General features: G+C 37.1%; 1 protein-coding gene across 22 annotated transcripts in view; it reads right to left on the minus strand.

Annotated features, from left to right (window-relative positions):
• Positions 1-21,663, minus strand: part of SPIDR (scaffold protein involved in DNA repair) — a 470,799-nt gene that overhangs the window by 296,749 nt on the left and 152,387 nt on the right. For all 22 annotated transcript variants that reach the window (XR_011493246.1, XR_011493245.1, XR_011493244.1 and 19 more), the window contains one exon: positions 10,320-10,420. Coding sequence is in view for 18 of the 22 variants with exons in the window: in XM_070481312.1 (XP_070337413.1) it covers positions 10,320-10,420 (101 nt within the window). In the remaining 4 variants the exon portion in view is untranslated. The remainder of the gene's footprint in view (positions 1-10,319; positions 10,421-21,663) is intronic.

The following is a 21,663-nucleotide window of genomic DNA, read 5'->3' on the forward strand; positions in this document are numbered from 1 at the left end:
ACATGGTGCACAGTCTCTGGTACATAACAGGCTCTCAATAAGCACTTGTTGAATGAATAAATGAACAATGATCTGTCAAGCTCCTTATCTGTGACTCTCTCTTGCCACCATCTCATCTCCACCACCAGATTCTAAGCACCAGCAAAACAGCAGCATGGCAAAAGAACATTTATTTCATATAACTAAAGCCAACACAGAAATATGGGCACACAAAAAATTTTCCTCTGCATAAGTAATGTACCTGAGAATTTTACAGAAAAAGACACTCTGAATATTACTTGATTGCTTATCATCTTCAACAAAATTTAAAGGAGAATCAATGTTTTTTAATTAGCTAATTGAAGTGACCTTAAACATCAAAAAAAAATAAGCCTTTCATTTAATAAGAATAGGCAGTGAAAAACTTAAGATTTAAAAGAATAGAGGCCCTGTCTCCTGTCTGCAAATCAGTCTTCTTCATTTAACAAATAATCTCTGACTCTATAGACTAGAAAACAGAATGTTTTGGATATATTTATGATTCAGAAGGTTGGGGTGACATGTGTGTGCACCGCTTCACTCAGTGTCTGGTTGGGAGAAGCATTCAGTGGGAGCCATCACTTATATTATCTGCATCAATCTGAACTTCAGTGCATCATCTCAGAAAAACTTTCAAGTCTGGCATCCAGAAATCTAAGGAGAAATAGTAAACAGCAGATATTTCCCCCTGAATTTAGAGACTGTTCTCTGCAAGAGAAAATAACAACAACAACAACAAATAAAAACAAAAGCCCCCACAAAACAACAAAAACTCTGAAGGGGACATGTGTAATAAAATGTGGCATTGGAAAAACAATAAATAGTAAATGTAATTTTGCAAAAATCATGGTGGGGAAAATAAGGAAATAATTATCCTCAATGAAAAAAGACTAGAAAATTAAAACTATAAAACAGAAAAGAGAAAACAAGAACTCTTGAAATCTGAACTTACTTTAAACAGACACACTAATAGTCCATGGTTAAGTTATTGTACGGTCTGGCAGTTGGACAGCATCATGTGAATTTATTTTAAGGAGATTCAGTAAGTTCATCTAGGTGAGCCAGTGTGGACTGTTTGCCAACCAGACAGGGAGAGATACCCAGGGCTGGCTAGTGGTGTGAGTGGAAAGTGAAGTTTTCCAGGTGGCAGTATCAAAATGCTGTGGAGCAGTGTTGTAAAAAGGCATTGAGAAAAGTTACAGTATTTTGTGGCCTACACCTTACAAACTTTCAGCTGATCATGACCCAGTGGCCAAAAGGTAAAACAAACAAACAAAAATCCTAACACAAAAGCTATTAAATGCTCATACCAATATAAATAACTTCACTCTTTGCTCTTATAATACTAATCTAAATTCAAGACAATATATTATTTCTGAAACACATACATATGCACATACACACACAGAAAACCTACAGTATCTCTACCTTCACAGACATATCAAAGACTGTTCTGAAGTAAGCACTCACACATACACACACTTGGTGAGCACTCTCAATATATTTGATAGAGGCAAGTTGAGGAAAAAGAAACTCCAGAGAGAATTCTGCTTTAGACGAAGTACTGCACTACATTGATTTTGCCTGTTTCTTTCTCTCCTCCTGCCCCCACCCCCCGCCAACCTTCCTTCTTAAGTTTAGATGGAACTTTTACGAGCAAAAATCTCATGAAAAATAGTTTACCTGAAGAGCATCATTTGTTTTTTGGTTTTACTTCTTTTTTTTTCCTCTTTACTCTCTTCCTGAACAATATGAGGAGTTCACCGGTTTCTTCCATCTAAGAATATCTATAACTAGTTTTATTTTTAAAAACTTACATATGAAACACACTGTGAAAACATTTGCTGCACTGTTACTAAGTAGAGGTTGAACAAGGGGCTCGGTGCACTACCTTGGCTACACTCACACGGACAGAACTCAGACACATCATGAGCTCATGTTCTCAGTGCCTGCCTCCCAAACAATCTACCTAAAACGAAATAGGCCATGACCAAGGGACACTGAGGCAGGCTGACTGATGTAAACCTGGCTTTGCCACCCCCTAGCCAGGGACATGCCTGTCTACATTCTCTTTGTCTCTAAAATAGGATCAGAGGACCTAACCGGAAGGCCTGTTGTGAGGACTAAATGAGTTAATAAACACGGGACATGCTTTGAATATCACTTAACAAATACTGGCCACTGATCCAGGCAAATGGCAAAGCAGTGTTGGAAAAGTGTTTCCCCTCAAAAAGGAAAAAAAAAATGTTTCTTGAAGAGAAATCCAGAAAATACTTTTCTCTTGCCTCTATAATCAGCCATTCTCTATTACATAGCCACATTTTAAAATGTGTATTTCTAAGGCATCACCTTGGAAATGAAATCTAGCCATGGCTTCAGGCCCTAAGTGGTCTGGCCCCTGCCTCCCTCCCTCTTCTCTGTGTGTCATCTAACACACCCACCTGTGCTGGCCTTCATGTGCACCACATATGCTTCTCTCTGTTCTTTAAACAGCCAAGTTCAATCCCTCCTCAGTGATCACAAAAAAAAGCCAAGGAAAGAGGCACACATTTAAAATTTATTCAAGTCTGAAGAACCTTGAGATATATGTCTTTTATATGGAAATGTAAGAGAAGGCACAAACAAGGAAAACGAAACTGATTATTAAATGGTATAAGTGAGAGTTACAAAACAGCTCAGAAAAGTAAGTTATCCATAAGGGAAGAAAAGAAAAATTTAAATCCACAAACCAAAGGTATTAAAAATTTTTTTTTAAAGTCAGATATGTTAGAGATAGTCACTGAAATATTTGATACAAACATGCAATGTCCTACAAAACTAGTCATGCACTTATAACACCTAACAATTGTACCCTTGATCATCTATACCAAAAAGTAAAAACCTATGTTCACTCAAAAACTTGTACACAGGGGCCGGCCTGGTGGCACAGCAATTAAGTGCGCACGCTCCATTTCAGCGGCCCAGGGTTCGCTGGTTCGGATCCCGGGTGTGGACATGGCAGCATTTGGCAAGCCATGCCGTGGCAGGCGTCCCACATATAAAGTAGAGGAAGATGGGCACGGATGTTAGCTCAGGGCCAGTCTTCCTCAGCAAAAAGAAGAGGATTGGTAGCAGATGTTAGCTCAGGGCTAATCTTCCCCCCCCAAAAAAAGTACACAAATATTCATAACACCTTTATTTGTAATAGCTCAAACTTGGAAAAGATTTAAATGTCCTTCAATGAGTGCACAGTTAAACTGTGGTACAGTCATGCATCATTTTATGACCGGGATATGTTCTAAGCAATGCGCACTTAGGAGATCTCATTATTGTGTGCACATCACAGAGTGTACTTACACAAACCTATATAGTATAGCCCACTGCTCCCAGGCTACAAACCTGTACAGCATGTTACTGTACTGAATACTGCAGGCAACTGAAACACAATGGTAAGAATTTGTGTATCTAAACATAGAAAATATACAGTTTAAAAATATAGTATAAAAGATAAAAATGGTACACCTGTTTAGGGCACTTAGCATGAATGGAGCTTACAAGACTGAAAGTTGCTCTGGGTGAGTGAGTGGTGAATGAAAGTGAAGGCCTAGGACATTACACTACTGTAGACTTTATATAAACACTATACACTTAGGCTACACTAAACTTATAAAAAATACTTTTCTTTCTTCAATAATAAATTAACCATAGCTTACTGTAACTTTTTTACAATATAAACTTTTAAATTTTTTTAACTTTTTCACTCTTCTGTAATAACACTTAGCTTAAAATACAAACACATTGTACAGCTGTACAAAAATAATTTCTTTCTTTATATCCTTATTCTGTAAGTTTTTTCTACTTTAAAAAAATTTTTTTTTTTTTTTTTTTACTGTTTAAATTTTTTTTAAAAAAACTAAGACACAAACACACACATTAGCTTAGGTCTACACAGGGTCGGGATCACTGTCTTCCACCTCCCCATCTTGTCCCACTGAAAGGTCTTCAGGGGCAATAACAGACATGGCGTTGTCATTTCCTATGATAACAATGCTTTCTTCTGGAATACGTCCGGAAGGACCTGCCTGAGGCTCTTCTTGAATAGGTGTCACTCTTTTCAGAAATTTATCCATAGTGGTTTGCTATGTTTGTTTATACCAGCATAACCACAAACATGACAGTAATGCACTGCACTACAACTTTACGATGGCTCTATTATAATTTTATGGGACCACCATCATATATGGGGTCTGTCATTGACTGAAATGTTGTTATGTGGTGCATGACTGGACATCGATACCATGGAATGCTACTCACCAATAAAAGGAAGCTAACTATTGATATACATACAAACTTGGATGAATCTCAAGAGAATTATGTTGAGTGAAAAAAGCCAATCCTAATAGGTTACATACCATATTATTCCACTTATATTACATTTTGAGATGACAAAACTATGGAAATGGTGAAAAGATTAGTAGTTGCAAGGTATTAGAGAGAAGGATGGGAAAGAGGCGGCTGTGGCTATAAAGGGGAGCATGACGGATCCTTATGGTGATGGACTTTTCTGTATCCAGACTGTGGTGGTGGCCACACGAATCTACACAGGTGATAAAATTACATAAAATATATACACACAAACAGAAGTGCATGTAAAACTAATAAAATCTGAATATGTTCTGTGAATTGTATCCTGGAAAATATCCTGGTTGTGCTATAGTTAGGAAAGATGTCATCACTGGGGGAAACTAGGTGAAGGGCACAAGTAATCATTCTATATTGTTTCTTACAACTGCTTGAGTCACATGTGAATCTACAATTATCTCAAAATAAGAAGTTCAAAAAAAAGGCAGGAAAATATGTTGGAGACATTCATTCAAACATTTCAAATTAATAAGCAGACCCCACACTCCTCTCAACTAAGGAGTAATTAAATAAACACTCCTCAAATGGAAGAAATGTGGGAAGAAAGGACTACGATAATAGTTACTATCTATAGAGGAATTTTGTAAGCCATACTTTCTCATATCAGAATGAGATAAATAAAGATAGACTCAGTGAGATATGCTATATTTAATATCTGGAACAAAAACCAAGATGTAGTTCATAAAATTACTACTAATTCCTAGATTTCTCAGTAAACGAATGAGAAGAAGAGAAAGTCAAGCTTGATGTATTCACCTGTTCAGTCAAAATTAACCTAAAAAAAGTAATCCACTTGAGTGTCTAAGAAACAAGATAGGATTCTGACTTTGGTATCTTGCAAACCCAAAGGTACATCCAAACCCTAAGGGAGAGGAGGATATGCTTCTTTTGGTTGCTTCTGAACTACCAGATCTGGTAGCAATAAAACTGACCTCAGAATAAACTAACTGCAGTGTCCCTTTATTTTCACTGTCTACTGATGCTGCCTCTGTTCTAGGGCTGTACTTGCTTCGCATGCAGCATCAAGTTCATTGTTAGCAGAAGCTTATAAGGCGAGGTACTACTATTATATTCATTTTTGATAGGGAAATTGAGAGGTCTAGAGAGTTTAGATTAATAATATACATGTTTTAATAGATCCATCACAATTTTAGGGGTTTACTAAATTTTAAATATTACTAAATTTTAAATAGTGAGTTACCTCTATTAACATTTGTAAGTTTTTCTGTTACTTACTTAGCTGCTATAAACATATAGACATGAAAAAATACAACTTTTTATATTGAAAGAAAAAACTTTTTCTGCTAGGCCACAAAGTAAACAAAACACCAAATTGTGAAATGTTCCTCCTAAAACATGTTTATAGTAAGTTTTATCTGAAGTAAAGAAAAAAATGACACAATTTATTACAAGACATCAAAAGGAAGATCTACTAGACCTGAAAAATAAGAAATTCATCTAAGCAAAGGAAACAAAAAATAAAATCCAAATTCCAAAAATGTTCAGAGTTCTAAGAGAAAAAGTCTATTGGAGGGGCCAGCCTGGTGGTGCAGCGGTTAAGTGCACACGTTCCGCTTCAGCGGCCCGGGGTTCGGTGGTTCGGATCCCGGGTGCAGACATGGCACCGCTTGGCACGCCATGCTGTGGTAGGCATCCCACATATAAAGTAGAGGAAGATGGGCAGGATGTTAGCTCAGGGCCAACCTTCCTCAGCAAAAAGAGGAGGATTGGGAGCAGTTAGGACAGGGCTAATCTTCCTTAAAAAAAAAAAAAAAAAAAACCTATTGGAGATGGTCACATTCATCTGTCAAATTAATGAATAATTGGGCTATTTTTTTGTTTTATTTTATTTTTTATTTATGGTATAATTAAATACCCTCTATCCCCAAACTTAAGAAGGGAAATTATAAGAAACGTTCCAAATAAGCTATTTGGTGCTTATGAGCCAAATAAAAGATCATCTCTTTCCCCTTTGTCCAGGTACCCAGTCACACTTGTTTAACTTGGTATTTTTCTATTCCAAACTCCAGAAGATACTCTCTCACCTCTGCAATTGCCAATTTGGTCAATTCACTGTAGTGAGAAGGTAGGACAACATACAGTAGTCTTCTTATATCTGCAATTTTGCTTTCCATGGTTTCAGTTACCTGCGTCAACCATGGTCCGAAAATATTAAATGGCAAATTCCAGAAATAAACTCATAAGTTTTAAATTGCATGCTCTTCTGAGTAGTGTGATGAAATCTCATGCCATTAAGCTCTGTCCTGCCTTGTACATGAATAACCTGTCTGTCCAGTGGATGCACACTGTAGACACTATCCACCTGTTAGTCACTTAATAGACATCTAAGTTATCAGACTGACTGTTGCAGTATTGCAGTGCTTGTGTTCAAGTAATCCTTATTTTACTTAAAAATGGCCCCAAAGCCTGAGAGCAGTGATGCTGGCAATTTGGATATGCCAAAGAGAAGCCATGAAGTGCTTCTTTTAAGTGAAATGGTGAAAGTTCTTGACTTAATAAGGAAAGAAAAAAATTGTATGCAGAGGTTGCTAAGATGTACAGTAACTTTTATTACAGTATATTGTTATAATGTCTTTATTTTTAGTTATCGTTTTAATCTCTTACTGTGTTTAATTTATAAATTAGACTTTATCATAGGTATGTTTGTATAGGAAAAAACATAGTATACAGAGGGTTCAGCACTATCTGCAGTTTCAGGCATCCACTGGGGGTCTTCCAACGTGTCCCCCAAGGATAAGGGGAGACTACTAGTGATTTACAGTATACATTAATTAAGAAGACAATCTGCAACCTCCCTATCAAAATTTAAGATTTTTGAGCATGCGACACAGATCCACGACTGACACAGTCTTTGTAATCTTCAAACTTACGTCCTATGCTCCTCAAAATAGTGCTATCTCAAGAATGCAATAGAAACCTACCCATTGAAAGACTACTTTTTCCCAAAGAAAAATCACATTTGTACCAATATTTCTAACTTTGCTGATTCCTTTATCCCTTGCCTTCTTAATCCTAACTTTCTCCAGCCTAAACAAATAATCTAATGAAGGCCCCAAAAAGATTAGTGAATAAGAATACGGACTTGAGAGACACTTCAAATCTGGGCTTACTCATACATACCATAGATTCAGTGTACAATTTCCTCATCTGGAAAACGAGGAAAGCAAACTCTATCTTAGAAGATTATTTTGCATACTAAATGACTTAATATGTAATAAGCCCCCAGCATTGCACCTGGCAGGCTGTAAACCTCCAAATATGATACAACAATGATGAGGATAATGCTGAAGGAGGAAAGAGGACAGACAGAAGCTATTTTTCCCAATTATTTCTTAGGAAGTTACGGTCGAAGTTAAAGTTTATTCAAGTCTTGGCTCTCACCTTCAGGATATTTACAATATTTCAAGACTATAAAGTCAACAGAATTCAGGATAGATACCTTCCCAGACACGTAAAGTCCAATTTGGAGTGTTTGGCTATTCCTCAATAGCATTATCAAGAGGAAATCGGTAGAGGAGTGAAACAATTATTTCTATGAGGTAGGATGTGGTACCATTAACGAGCACAGCACTGGCAATCAGGAGGCTGGGGCTCTCATCCAGTTTCTTCCTTTAAGTGGCTGAATAATCAGAGCAAGTCACATTCCTCCTCTAGGCCACATACTCTCAATCCCCCAATGAGGAGTTCAGACTAGAAAATCTCTAAGAACACTCTTTTTGTGAGGGAAAGGAAAACAGGTGTGGCATGAACACTGATGTGATATATAAATGGTAGCTCCAATGTTCTGGTCTTTTAAGTGTGCAGTGGCCAGATGCCAGGGAAAAGCTGGGCATCTCAATCACTCCATTTGCTTTCTTCTTCCTGTTGTGCTCCATTCTTCCCACCCTGTCTTATCCATCCTACAGCTCACAACCCCAACCCAATAAAACCTGGTCTCTACCACTAAGAAATAAAAGTGACCTCACTGAAATCTAGTAACTCAAATATTTATACCCAGTCACAAAGAAATCCAAGCTTACCATTCTCTTAAATAATTACTTCAAAAGAAGCAAGGCAAAAGCAGAACACAAAAGAAGAGCAAATTTGAGAATTGAGGAGGCAAGGCCATATTTTTCTGGTTCAAGCAGAAAAAAGAAATTTATAATCCACAGAACCCCAAATAAACTCAAAACGATGAGTGACACAAGGATTAAACAGAAACTATTTAGAGGTGGAGGTAAATAGATTACGGGAGAAAGTGATCACTCCAGGTCAAGGTCATTCACATTTGAGAGGTTAAGAATGCACATGAAAATATTTATAAATAAGATAATGTGGAAGATCACTAAAAGGCTAAAATGAGATAATATATTGTAAAATCATAACTGGCTCTTGTTGATTTTTATTAATAAGTCTGAAAAGAAAATGATCATGGCTTAAGCAAAGGGCTAGTAGAGTGCTATTGACTGTATTCCACCTCGCCAGTGACTCCTTCAAGGATGGATGCATGTCTCAGTCAGACCAATGACAATTACTTCAGGATTTCTGGTAAAATACTAGAAAAGAAAGCATTCTTTTTACTGGATTTGAAGCTGGGAGTTACCACATGGAGAAGACCTTCCAACCTTTTCAAAACCAATATTCCTGAAGCATGAAAGCCCCTATGGCTTTCAATTATGAGTACTATTAAATTCTTTTTTTGTACTTAAAGCAGTCTATTATTGATTTCCCTGAGTAATACAACTAGGGAAGCTTTATGTATGCTGGGCTTTCTGACTAATCAAATGAATTGTAAAGATAATTATTTAATATTATAATCCTTGATATGAAAAAAATGACAAGATACAAAGTAATAAATGTAACAAGGGGCGAATCCATAGAATCCTATAGCAGGAAAAGTATTTTTGGGACATACGTATCACGTTATCCTGATAAAATATATGCAGATGTCATATTTTAATACAAGAATGTGAAAGGGAGAAGAGAGTTGCTAAAGATAGCTAGGAAGGATTTTAAAGGTAATAAAGGAGACAAGAATAAAGTCTTCCAAAGGTATGTGCGATAGTTGAGAAGCTATCAATTGAGCACTCTATCTAGCATTCTACTTCTATTATGAACTCTAAAATGTGCAAAAATAACCTGTGAGCCTACCAAAATGCATATTCTAAGGATCCCCATGTAGAGATGACTATTAATAGATTTGGAATCGATGACCATGCCCATTCACCTCTTCATCCACTCCAGATGGAGAGACTACTCAGGAAAAACTCTGAAAAAGACCATTGTCTCATAAGAGAGGGAACTTTTGTAGGCGTGTGGAATATTTTAAATATCAACTTGTTAAGAAACAAGTTTTCAGTCACTTACTTGTAGTAGCAACTTTCAAACTGAATGCTGCAACTCATTAGAAGGGTCCTGCATCAATTCAGTGAGACTAAGTTTATGCTAAAAATAAGAGAATGTGCAGTATGATACACATATTAAAATTGATTTTGTTTATGAAATGTTTGTTTCAGGGGTGTGTGTGTGTATGTGTGTGAGTGAGTGAATCTTGTGTGTATTGAGAGATGATGGAAGATATATTTCTTACTACAAGTTGCAGTCACAAACGTCTGAAAGCTACTGGCTTAGATCTAGAAAGAGAAAAGTCTAATATAGAACCTTCCAAGTGAGATCTTCAAAAATAAGTCTTCTACTGAACTATGACAAGCTCTAGAGGGAGGAATCATTAGACCTTATAAGAACAGATTCATCTTTTGGAACAATTTCTGAGATCTATAGGACACCTGGAGAAAAAAAAAGTCATGAAAACAGTAATATAAACTTCATATATTTTAATACAAAAATACTTTAAACTGGCATATTCTTTTCTCAGTCTCAGCTGCCAGTACAAGCCTTACCTGAAAGTGTCTTTTGGTAAGAAACACACTGATGTCTCCACAAAGAAATGGCAGATCTCTCTCGATTCTGCAGTCCATTTAGTCTTTCTGCTAGCCCGCCTCTGTTTAATGAATAATATATATATTAACTGATATATAAATATTATAAATACATATAAACATATATAACATACATTTTTTTTTAATTCAGTAAACTACCTATTTTCAGAGAAGTCAGCAGCTCCTAAGACATCTATGATCTCAAGACAAATCAAGATCAGTTGTTAATCATTATTATGATCACGTGCTAAATAATTTATCAATCTCTTCTCTCACATGATTATGTACCAGTTCACCGATCATTTTACAACATTATTTCATTTTATTCTAATAATATCCCTTTGAGGTAGAAAGAACAGATATCAATACCCACCACATACATGATAAAATCAGAGCTGAGAGAGAGGTCAGGGAAATTCTAGCTAGTTGAGGAAATAGTCATTGAAACCAGAAAGGATTTAGCACAGTGCCTGACATTTAGTAAACGTTCAAGAAATGCTAGTCATTGATGTTACTGATTTTGCTATAATTTTTACTTGCACCCTATGCTTTTTCCACAATGATTAAAAAATCTTATTTTAATACATATTGAATATATTATCACTACTATGAACTTTGTTTTCCTATAGGCACTAATTATTTCTGAATATGTGTGTGTGTAGTATATATACCAACAAATTAAAAAAAGTTTTCATAATCACAAATATGCTAAAGAATCTCTACTTTACATATATGTCTACCGCTATGTTTTATATATATATATATATATATATAAAACCTTTTCTTCATATAATTTCATTCACATGAAATAACTCATTTATACTCCCCCTCTAAACAACACTATGAAAGTAAGTACTACTGTCATCCTCATCTTATAGATGATAACTGAGGCACTGAGACATTAAACATCTGCAAAGGTGAGACATCTTATAAATGGTGTACCCTGGCAGTCTGTCTCCAGAATTATATAATAAGCTTAGCCTCACTAATATAGCTACTGCCTCTTAAAGAGTACTACTTAAAAAATACTCATAATAAACACAAGAAAAAAAGCAAAATATTGCATTCTTTTCACAATGATCTGAATAATTATTTGCCAAATGTTGGTTTTCAGTCCAGTGACTTTAGAGCGGAGAAAAAAAAGACAAACTACAATCTGAAAGCAATATATGGTTAGGTTAAGTCCTAGAATCCCACAAATAAACTGTAGGAATTACAGGACAAAAGGTAAAAAGCAAGAGTAAAAGCGAACACAGAACAGTTCTCTATATGCAGAAGTATCTGGATCCTAAGACAGAATCAGTATTTCCAGCTTGGTTTTAGTCATTAGCAGCTACACTGATAACTACAGGATACTTCTGCTCCAATCTGCCCAGAGAATTCCTGCAGGGAATTCCGATCACATACGTCAGAACTTAGGAATGGAAAATACCATGACCTTTAATCAACAATCATAATTCTAGTAAAAAGCTACTCCACATTAAAAAAAAAAAAAAAGTCACACAGGAGAGGTTCACGAAGGCCCTACTGTATTCATGTAAATTAACCTTTTCTTCCTTCCAGTTTTACTGAGGTATAACTGACAAAGTTGTAAGATACTTAAAGCGTACATTGTGGTAATTTGATATATGTACACACATTGTGAAAGTATTCCCCCACCTAGCTATTTAAGACATCCATCACCTCACATATTTAAATTTGGGGGGGGAGGGATGCGAAAATTTAAGTTCTACTCTCTTAGCAAATTTCAATATACAATATAGTGTTATCAACAATAGTCACCAGGCTTTACAGTAGATTTTTAGAAATTACTCATTTTAGAGATTAACGTGTGTACCCTTTTACCAAACTCTCCATATATGCAACGGCCCTGGCAACCATCTTTCTATTCTCTGTTTCTATGACTTTGACTTTTTTTTGGTTTTTAGTTTCCACCTATAAGCAATACCGCGCAGTACTTTTCTTTCTCTGTCTGGATTATTCCACTTAGCATAATGCCTTCATGGTCCATTCATGTTGGTGCAATTAGTAGAATTTCCTTCTTCCTCGTGGCTGAGTAATATTCCGTGGTGTGTGTGTGTATATATATCTTCTTTACCTGTTCATCCACTGGCTGAGACTTAGGTTCTCTCCATATCTTGGTGATTGTGAATAATGTTGCAATGAACATGAGGGGTACAAATATCTCCTTGATATTCTGTTTTTATTTCCTACGGATATATTCCCAGAAGAGGGACTGATGGGTCATATCCTATTGACTGATAGTCACAATTCTAATTGTTAATTTTTTTACAAACCTCCATACTGTTTTCCACAATGGTTGTGCCAATTTACAATCCCACCAATAGTGTACATGGCTGCCCTTTTCTCTACATTCTCAGCAACACTTGTTATTTCTTGTCTTTTTGATGATAACCATTCTAACAGGTGTGGGGTGATATCTCATTGAGTTTTGACTGGCATTACCCTGATGATTAGTAACGTTGAGCAGTTTTTCACAGACGTCTTCTTTGGAAAAGTATCTATTCAGTTCCTCTGCCCATTTTTAATTGAACTGTTTTTGCTGCTGTTGAGCTGTATGAGTTCATTATGTATTTTGGATATTAACCTCTTATCAGATATATGATCTGCAAATATTTTCTCCCATTCAGTAGGTAGCTTTTTTCATTTTGTTCATGGTTTCCATTGCCGAGCAAAAGCTTTTTAGTTTGATGTAGTCCCACTTGTTTATTTTTGCTTTATTGCTTTTGCTTTTGGTGTCAAATCCAAAAAATCATTGCCAAGACCAAAGTCAAAAAGCTAACCCACTATGTTCTCCTCTAGGAGTATTATGGTCTTTCATTCAAGTTCTTAATACATTTTGAGTTGACTTTTGTGTATGATGTAAGATAGGGATCCAGTTTCATTCTTCTGCATATGGCTGTCCAGTTTTCCCAACACCATTTTTTGAAGGGACAATCCTTTCTCTATTATATATTCTTGGATACTTTGTCAAAAAGTAATTGACCATGTAGGCAAAGTTTTATTTCTGGACTCTCTATTAGGTTCCATTGAAATATGTGTCTGTTTTTATATCAATACCATACTGTTTTGATTACTATAGCTTGGGAATATAGTTTGAAATCCAGACATGCGATGCCTCCAGCTTTGTTCTTCTTTCTCAAGATTGCTTTGACTATTCGAGGTCTTTTGTGGTTTCACACAAATTTTAAGACTGTTTCTTCTTATCTGTGAAAAATGTCCCTGGAATTTTGATAGGCATTGCATTAAATCAGTAGATTGCTTTGGGTAATGTGGACATTTTAACAATATAATTCTTCTAATCCATGAGCACAGAAAATCTTTCTATTTACTTTTGTCTTCCTCACTTTCTTTCACCAATGTCTTATAGTTTTCAGCGTACAGGTCTTTCATTTCCTTGGTTAGATTTATTCCTGGGTATTTTATTCTTTTTGATGCAATTGTAAGTGGGACTGTTTTCTTAACTTCTCTTTCAGATAGTTCATGATTAGTGTATAGAAACACAACTGATTTTTGTATATTGACTCTGGATCCTACAACTTTACTGAATTCATTAATTAGTTCCAATAGTTTTTTGGTGGAGTCTTTAGGGTTTTTTATATATATATCATCATGTCACCTGTAAATAGAGACAGCTTTACCTCTTCCTCTGTAATTTGGATGCCTGTCATGTCTTTTTCTTGATTAATTGCTCTGGCTAGGACTTCCAGTATTATGTTGAATAAAAGTCAAGAGAGGGGCCGGCCCCATGGCCAAGTGGTTAAGTTTGTGCACCCCACTTCGGCGGCCCAGGATTTCGCAGGTTTGGATCCTGGGCGTGGACATGGCATCACTCTTCAAGTCATGCTGAGGCGGCATCCCACATGCCCCAACTAGAATGACCCACAACGAAAAATATACAACTATGTATTGGGGGGCTTTGGGGAGAAAAAGGAAAAATAGAATCTTTAAAAGAAAAAGTCACAAGAGTGGGCATCCTTTGTCTTATCCCTGAGTATGATGTCAGCTGTGGGCTTGTCATATACGGCCTTTCTATGTTGAGGTACATTCCCTCTATAACCAGGCATTGTTGAAATTTTTTTTTTATCATGAATGGATGTTGATATTTGTCAGGAGCATTTTCTGTATCTCATACAGATGCTCATACGATTTTGCCCCTTCATTTTGTTCATGTAGTGTATCACATTGATTGATTTGTGTATGCTGAATCATCCTTACACCCCTGGAATCAATCGTAATCGGTCATGGTGTATGATCCTTCTAATATACTGCTGAATTTGGTTTGCTAACACATTATTATGGATTTTTGTGTCTATGTTGATCAGGGATTTTGGCCTGTAATTTTCTTTTCTTGTAACATCCTTGTCTGTTTTTGGTATCAGGGTAATGCTGGCCTCATAAATGAGTTTGGAAGTGTTCCTTCCTCTTATATATCTTGAAAGAGTTTGAGAAGGATTGGAATTAATTTTTCTTTAATTGTTAGGTAGACTTCACCAGTGAAGCCATCTGTTTCTGGACTTTCCCTTGTTGCGAGGCTTTTGATTACTGATTCGATCTCATTAGTAGAAATTGGCCTGTTTAGATATTCTATTTCTTCCTGATTCCGTCTTGGTAGGTTGTATGTTTCTAGGATTTATCCATTTCTTCTAGGTTGTCCAATTTGTTGGCATATAATTGTTCATAGTATTCTCTTATGATCTTTTATACTTGCATGGTATCAGTTGTAATGACTCCTCTTTCATATCTAATTTGAGTCTTCTTTTTTTTTCTTGGTATGTCTAGCTAAAGATTTGACTGTTTTGTTTATCTTCCAAAAAAGCCAGCTCTCAGTTTCACTGATCTTTCCTATCATCTTTTCAGTTTGTATGCTATATATTTCTACTCTGACGTTTATTATTTCCTTCCTTTTACTAATTTTGGGCTTAGTTTGTTCTTCTTTTTATGATTCTTTGAGGTGTAAAGTTACTGTTACTGTTTACTGTTTTATTAAGTTACTGTTTATTTGAGATCTTTCTTTCTTCTTAATGTAGGCCTTTATTTCTATGAACTTTCCTCTTAGAACTGCTTTTCCTGCATCCCATTAGTTTTGGTATGTTGTATTTCCATTTTCATTTATCTCAAGACATTTTTTGATTTCTTCTTTGACCAGAGCATGTTTTCTAATCTCCACATATTTGCGAACTTTCCAGTTTTCTTCCTGTAATTGATTTCTAGTTCAAACCATTATGGTCAGAAAACATGGCTGATGTGATTTCAACCTTCTTAAATTTAGCAAGACTTCTTTTGTGGACTAACATATGACCTATCCTGGAGAATGTTCCATGTGCTTTTGAGAGGAATGTGTATTCTGCTGTTTGGGGATGGAATGTGCTATAAATGTTTGTTAAGTCCACCTGACGCAATGTGTCTAAGTCTAATATTTCCTTATTAATATTCTGTCTGGATCATCTATCCATTGTTGAAAGTGGGGTACTGAAGTCCCCTACTATTACTGTATTTCTGTCTATCTCCCTTCAGGTTCATTAAATTTATTTTATATACTTAGGTGCTCTTGTGTTGGGTGCAGACGTGTTTATAATCACTATATCCTCATGATGAACTGATTTCTTTATCATTATATAACCACCTTCTTAGTCTTTTGTTACAGTTTTTGGCTCAAAGTTTATTTTGTCTGACATAAGTATAGCTACCCCTGCTTTCTTTTGATTTTCATTTTCATGGAATATGTTTTTTCATCCCTTCACTTTTAGTCTGTGTCCTTAAAGGTTAAGTGAGTCTCTTATAGGCAGTATATAGTTGGGTCTTGTTATTTTATCCTTTCAGTCAATCTATGTCTTTTGACTGGAAAATTTAATCCATTTACATTTAAAAATAATTATTGATAGATATGGACTTACTGTTGCCATTTTGTTGATTGTTTTCTGGCTTTTTGTATATGTTTATTCCTTTCTTTGTCTTTTCCATTTTAGTTTGGTGATTTAGTGGTACGTTTTGATTCCTTTGTCTTTTTTGGATCTATTACAGGTTTTTGCATTATGGTTATTATAAAGCTTATATAAAACATCTTATAACAGTTTACCTTAAGCTGATAACTTAAGTTTGAATGCATACTGGAGCTCTATATATTTACTTTACCCCAAATAATGTTTTATGTTTTTGATGTCACAATTTACATCTTTTTATCATGTTTATCCACTAACAAATTATTGTAGCTATAGTTATTTTTATTACTTTTGCCCTTTAATCATAATACTATAAGCGATTTATCCACCACCATTGCATCATTAGAGTATTCTGAATTTAACTGTATATTTACATCTCCAGTGAGTTTGTACTTTCCTGTTTTCCTGTTACTAATTAGCATCCTTTCATTTCAGCTTGAAGGAGTCTAACACTTCTTGTAAGGCTAGGCTACTACTGATGAAGTCCTTCAGCTTTTACATGTCTATAAAACTCTTTATCTCTCAATTCTGAAGGACAGCTTTGCTGAGTAGAGTATTCTTGGTTGGCAGGGTTTTTTTCCCCCATCATATTGAATATATCATGCCACTCCCTTCTTACCTGCCAAGTGTCTGCTAAAAATCCACTGATAGTCTTATGGGGGTTTCTTTGTACCAACTGCTTTTCTATTGCTGCTCTTAAGATTCTCTTCTTTAACTTTTAATAATTTAAATTCTGCATCTTGATGTGGGTCTCTTAGACTCATCCTGGAACTCTCTCCTTAGAACTCTCTGGACTTCCTGGATCTAGATGTGTGTTTCTTTCCCCAGATTTGAGAAGTTTTCAGCCATTATTCCTTTGAATAAGCTTTCTGCCCCTTTCTTTCTCTTTTCTCCTTCTGGGACCCCTATAATACAAATATTGGTCCACTTGATCGTGTCCTATAAGTACCTTAAGGTATTTTTAGTCTTTTTTATTCCTTTTCCTTTTGGCTCTGTTTGGATGAATTCTACTACTTTGTCTTTGAGTTTGCTGATCTTTTCTTTCACTTGATTTAGTCTACTGGTGAACCCCTTTACGGAATTTTTCAGTGCAGTTATTGTATTCTTTACAGGTCTGTGATTTCTGTTTGGTACTTTCTTATATTTTCTATCTCTTAAAATTCTCACTTTGTTCATGGATTGTTCCCCTGACCTTGGTGAACATCTTTATGACTATTATTTTGAAGCCTTTATCAGACAAATCACTTATTTCTGTTTCATTAAGGTCTGTTTCTGGAGTTTTTTCTTGTTCTTTTTGAACATTTATCTTTGTTTCTTCATTTTCCTTGACTCTGTTGGTTTCTGTGCTTTAGATAAAATAGCCACCTCTCCCAGTCTTTATGGAGTCGGGAAGTAGGTCTTGTGTAGGAAATGAACCTTATTGTTCAGCATGGCCTGAGCTCTTGATTGTTTCTCAAACTTCTGTCAATGTCCAACCCGTCTTCTTTGTGGTTAGTGGCTCCCAGTAGATGAGGGTCTGCCAAGGCCTATCAGGGTCCCAAAGGGTAGGATCTCAGTCAGCACATAGATGCAGGCTGATTGGAAGCTGGGCCGTTGGTCAGCAGCCTTTAAAGTATGCAAGTAGACCACTTTCAGGAAAAGACTGGGAGCTAGGCATTTTTGTCTATTCCCTCTTTGCCAAGCCCTCAAGGGATAGCCAGTTAAGAACTGCTTCTTGGACCGACCTGGTGGCATAGTGGCTGGGGTCATGTACTCTGCAAAAAACAAGAGCTGTTTCTTTGTTTGCTATAGTCCTATGGGACCCACAAAGGCAAGCCCCACCGGCCATCAGAGCCAGGTGATCAAGATATGTGTTCTCTAGGCCTCAGCTGTAAAAGCTGGGATGCCAGTTATGTGCACAAGCTCCTTCCTAGGAGACACCAGTGCCCTAGAGTAAGACAGAGGGAGAGCACAAAGATGTCACCTGCTGGCCTCCCAGATCTCTGGGGAGGATGGCAGTCAACCCCTAGATATGTGCTAAATTAGAAGCCTGACCCTCAGGCAGCAGCTTTCAAAGTATGCAAATAGGCCTCTTTCAGAGAAAGACTGGGAGATGGGTGTTTTTGTCTGCTTCTCCTGTGCTGAGCCCTGGAGGGACAGCCACAGGCTATCCTAGCGAGCCCTTAAAATCTTTCTTTGTTTGCCACAGTCTTGTGGGTCTTACCGACATAAGCCCCATTGGTTTTCAGAGTTGGGTGCTTTGCGGGGCTCATCCCTCTGATGAAAGTCTTAAAAGTTGGGGTGCTAGATGTTGGGTCCAAACTCTTTGCTCCTCATGGAGAAGCTGGGAGTTGAGAGTTCCCTACTGATTGTATATCTCTGTGCCAAACGTTAGATTCATGGCAAGAGTATGTCTCACCCTTTCCTATCCATATCGATGTAGGTATTTTCTCATTCACCCAGTGTACAGGAGTCACTCAGTTTCCAGATTTCTTTCAGAGGGAATTGCTCCATGTATAGCTGTAGATTCAGTGAGTCCATGGGAGAAAATGAATTCAGGAGCTTCCCATGTTGCTATCTTGGACCAGAACCTCTAAATGAACTCTTTTCAATATAGTTAGATAAGTTACTCACAGATAAAATCTAGAACACCAATGGAGTAAAAAAAATGGTGAACTCATGAAGTTAAGATATTCTAATTATTTTTTATATAAAATAAACAGATTGGTAACCTATCTGAAAAGATTACTGGCATCAATTCAACAGGGCTAAACATTCCTATAAAATCAATACAAAGTGAAAAAGAATAAAGATTCAAAAATATTCCAACTCATTTACAGATAAAATAACTCATTAAAATATTTTTAATAAGCTATGCAACTAGGTAAAGAAAAAATAATTTAAACGAATGTAGTATAATATTTTTAAGTTTTGCTTTCTGTCAGATATAATAAACACTGAAAAATAACTTGATCATAAGACTGGAGAGATATGGCTTTATTATTGACAACACACTAACATATCAAAACAATTTTGCATTGACTTTTTTTAGTTATGCCTTAAACAGTACCATGAATCAAAAAGCTAAAAGCAAAAAGGAAAGAAAGCCCAAAAAGTTGAGTGAGTAACATTTCCCTGTAGGGCAAACCAGAAGGAAAGGGCCAATATTCTCTACCCTTGAAATGCCAACTACTTAACTTGATCCTTACTAGCCAGCCCTTATCAGGTAACAACAACAACAAAATCTTTTAATCAGTACTCTGTTCATGCTCCATCATGGAAATCTGTGACTTACACCTGCTTTTTTCCTTTGCAGTAGTTTGTGTCAGGACCTCTGTGGTCCTTCTGTGAAAAAAGGTGGTGGTCTTTCACGACTGTATTCTCAGCATTTCCATAAGAGTTCACTTCAACAAACCAAAAACTTAATGCGAAAGCGTTTCTTCGATCATTATTAGACAACCAGCTAAGAGATTTTCTTAACTCTTTTTTTTTCTGCTTTTCATGCACTGCTTTTGCATGATGCTCTAGTGATTTCATTACAAAACAGCCTATGAGTCAAAACATGTTATCTTTTCCCCTGCTTCAGAAGGAGGTGAGCAAATTGCCCTTGTGGACAATCATGGGCCTTTCTAGTCAGTCCAATAAAGCTGGCTCCTACAATCAACAGAAAGTCTTCCAGTTTGAATGCCTGAGACTGACCACCTTAATCACACCAACCTCATTTTTAATATTTTAACACAGAAACGTTAAAGGAATGACCACAAAACAGATACTTACTTAGTTATCACTTAGAAATCACCAGAAGAAAACAATGATTTGCATATTGGTGGAGTTGCTTCCACCACCGGCAAAACGCCTGTGTTCTCAACTTCTTTGAATGTTTCCTCCACCTTCCTCCTCCTCCCCTGAGGACTCCATGGCAGTGCTCTTAAACAGCAGCTGTCTTCTCTCCCCTCCTGCCCACCCAACGGGCATGGAAGACCTGGAAGGGACAGTCTTGCTCTTCACTGAGGCTTCCAGACCATCTTACACTACCCCTTATACTCCAGCTGTGATGCATGGGAGGAGAGGACACTATCCATCCCCAAACTGAGGCAGGCACCCCACCCTCAGTCCCAGCAACCTTATGGAGGCCTTATATTCTGGCTTCTGGCCACCATTCTGTTGATTTCAGTGCCTGCTAGCCTTCCAATATCTCAACCTCTTTGTTCCCTGAAGTCCTCTCCTCCAAGATTGTGTCCTCCACCTCACCTCAGCCACTCATCTCCCATGGTCATTCTCTAAATCTGGAAGTAACAAAGTGTCTCCCTCCATTAATTCAATTTTGAGCACCTATCATTCTTACCTATCCAGCTCATTACCTCTAGCATGCCTCCACAAGTGTTTGATCAACCTCTCCCCAATCCACAATCGGTTCCTCCTACCCCATCTCTTTGTACTCCACATCCTGCATGTTCTCATTCCAATCTTACCCAGTCCAAATTTCATGGTCCGATAATCAACTCTCTTGGAACTTTTGTGGGCCGTTTTCATCATACTCACTGGACAATCCGACGTTCTGCCTGTGCCACATTTGCAATTCCACAGTTCAATCCATGCTGACTCATCAGTCTCAAACTCAATTCATGATGACAAGTCCCATCAGGAACTTATCCTGCCAGACAACCCCAGTGTATTTCCCTAGTCCATTCATTCTCCCACTAAATGACTACTCTCTCTTCTCATTCCTCCAGTGCCACCTCCTTGTCCTCACTCTCTGTTGATGAAGACACTTCCCACTCCACTGAGAAAACAGAAGTGATGAGAAAGAACTTGCATGGGTTCCCACTGCCACATATATCTACCCCCACCTGAGGAGACTCTGCCTTCCTATCTGTCCTTGGATGGACTGTCTGTGCTCCTCAACAGGTTCACCTCAGCACCTGCACAGACCCTCCCACCCATCTATAGAATGGACTGTCTATGCTCCCGACCGGGTTCCTCTCAGCATCTGTATAGACTCTGCCCTCTCACTTATCCATTCAGGGACTGTCTTTGCTCCTGACACAGCACATCTCTCCATTTGTACTCTCCTTTTGCCAAGTCAGACACAACTCCAACCGTTATCCTCTCTTTCCTCTGCTGAGTACCTTTCTCATCAACATACAAAATATGCTATAATTCCCAACTTTAAAAAAGAAATCTCAATCCCCACATTCCTTTCAATTAACAACCCTCTACACCCTTAAAGCAAAACTCCACTAAAGAATTTTCTATTCATGCTGTCTTCAGTTTCTCTCCTTCCATTCTTTCTTAAACCCACAGTAGTCTGGCTTTGCCCAAGCATTCCACTAAGAAGCCCCCATACTCCCCGCCCGCCACAG

The sequence above is a fragment of the Equus asinus genome, chromosome 12 (genome assembly GCF_041296235.1).
Source record: "Equus asinus isolate D_3611 breed Donkey chromosome 12, EquAss-T2T_v2, whole genome shotgun sequence".
NCBI classification, from domain to species: domain Eukaryota; kingdom Metazoa; phylum Chordata; class Mammalia; order Perissodactyla; family Equidae; genus Equus; species Equus asinus.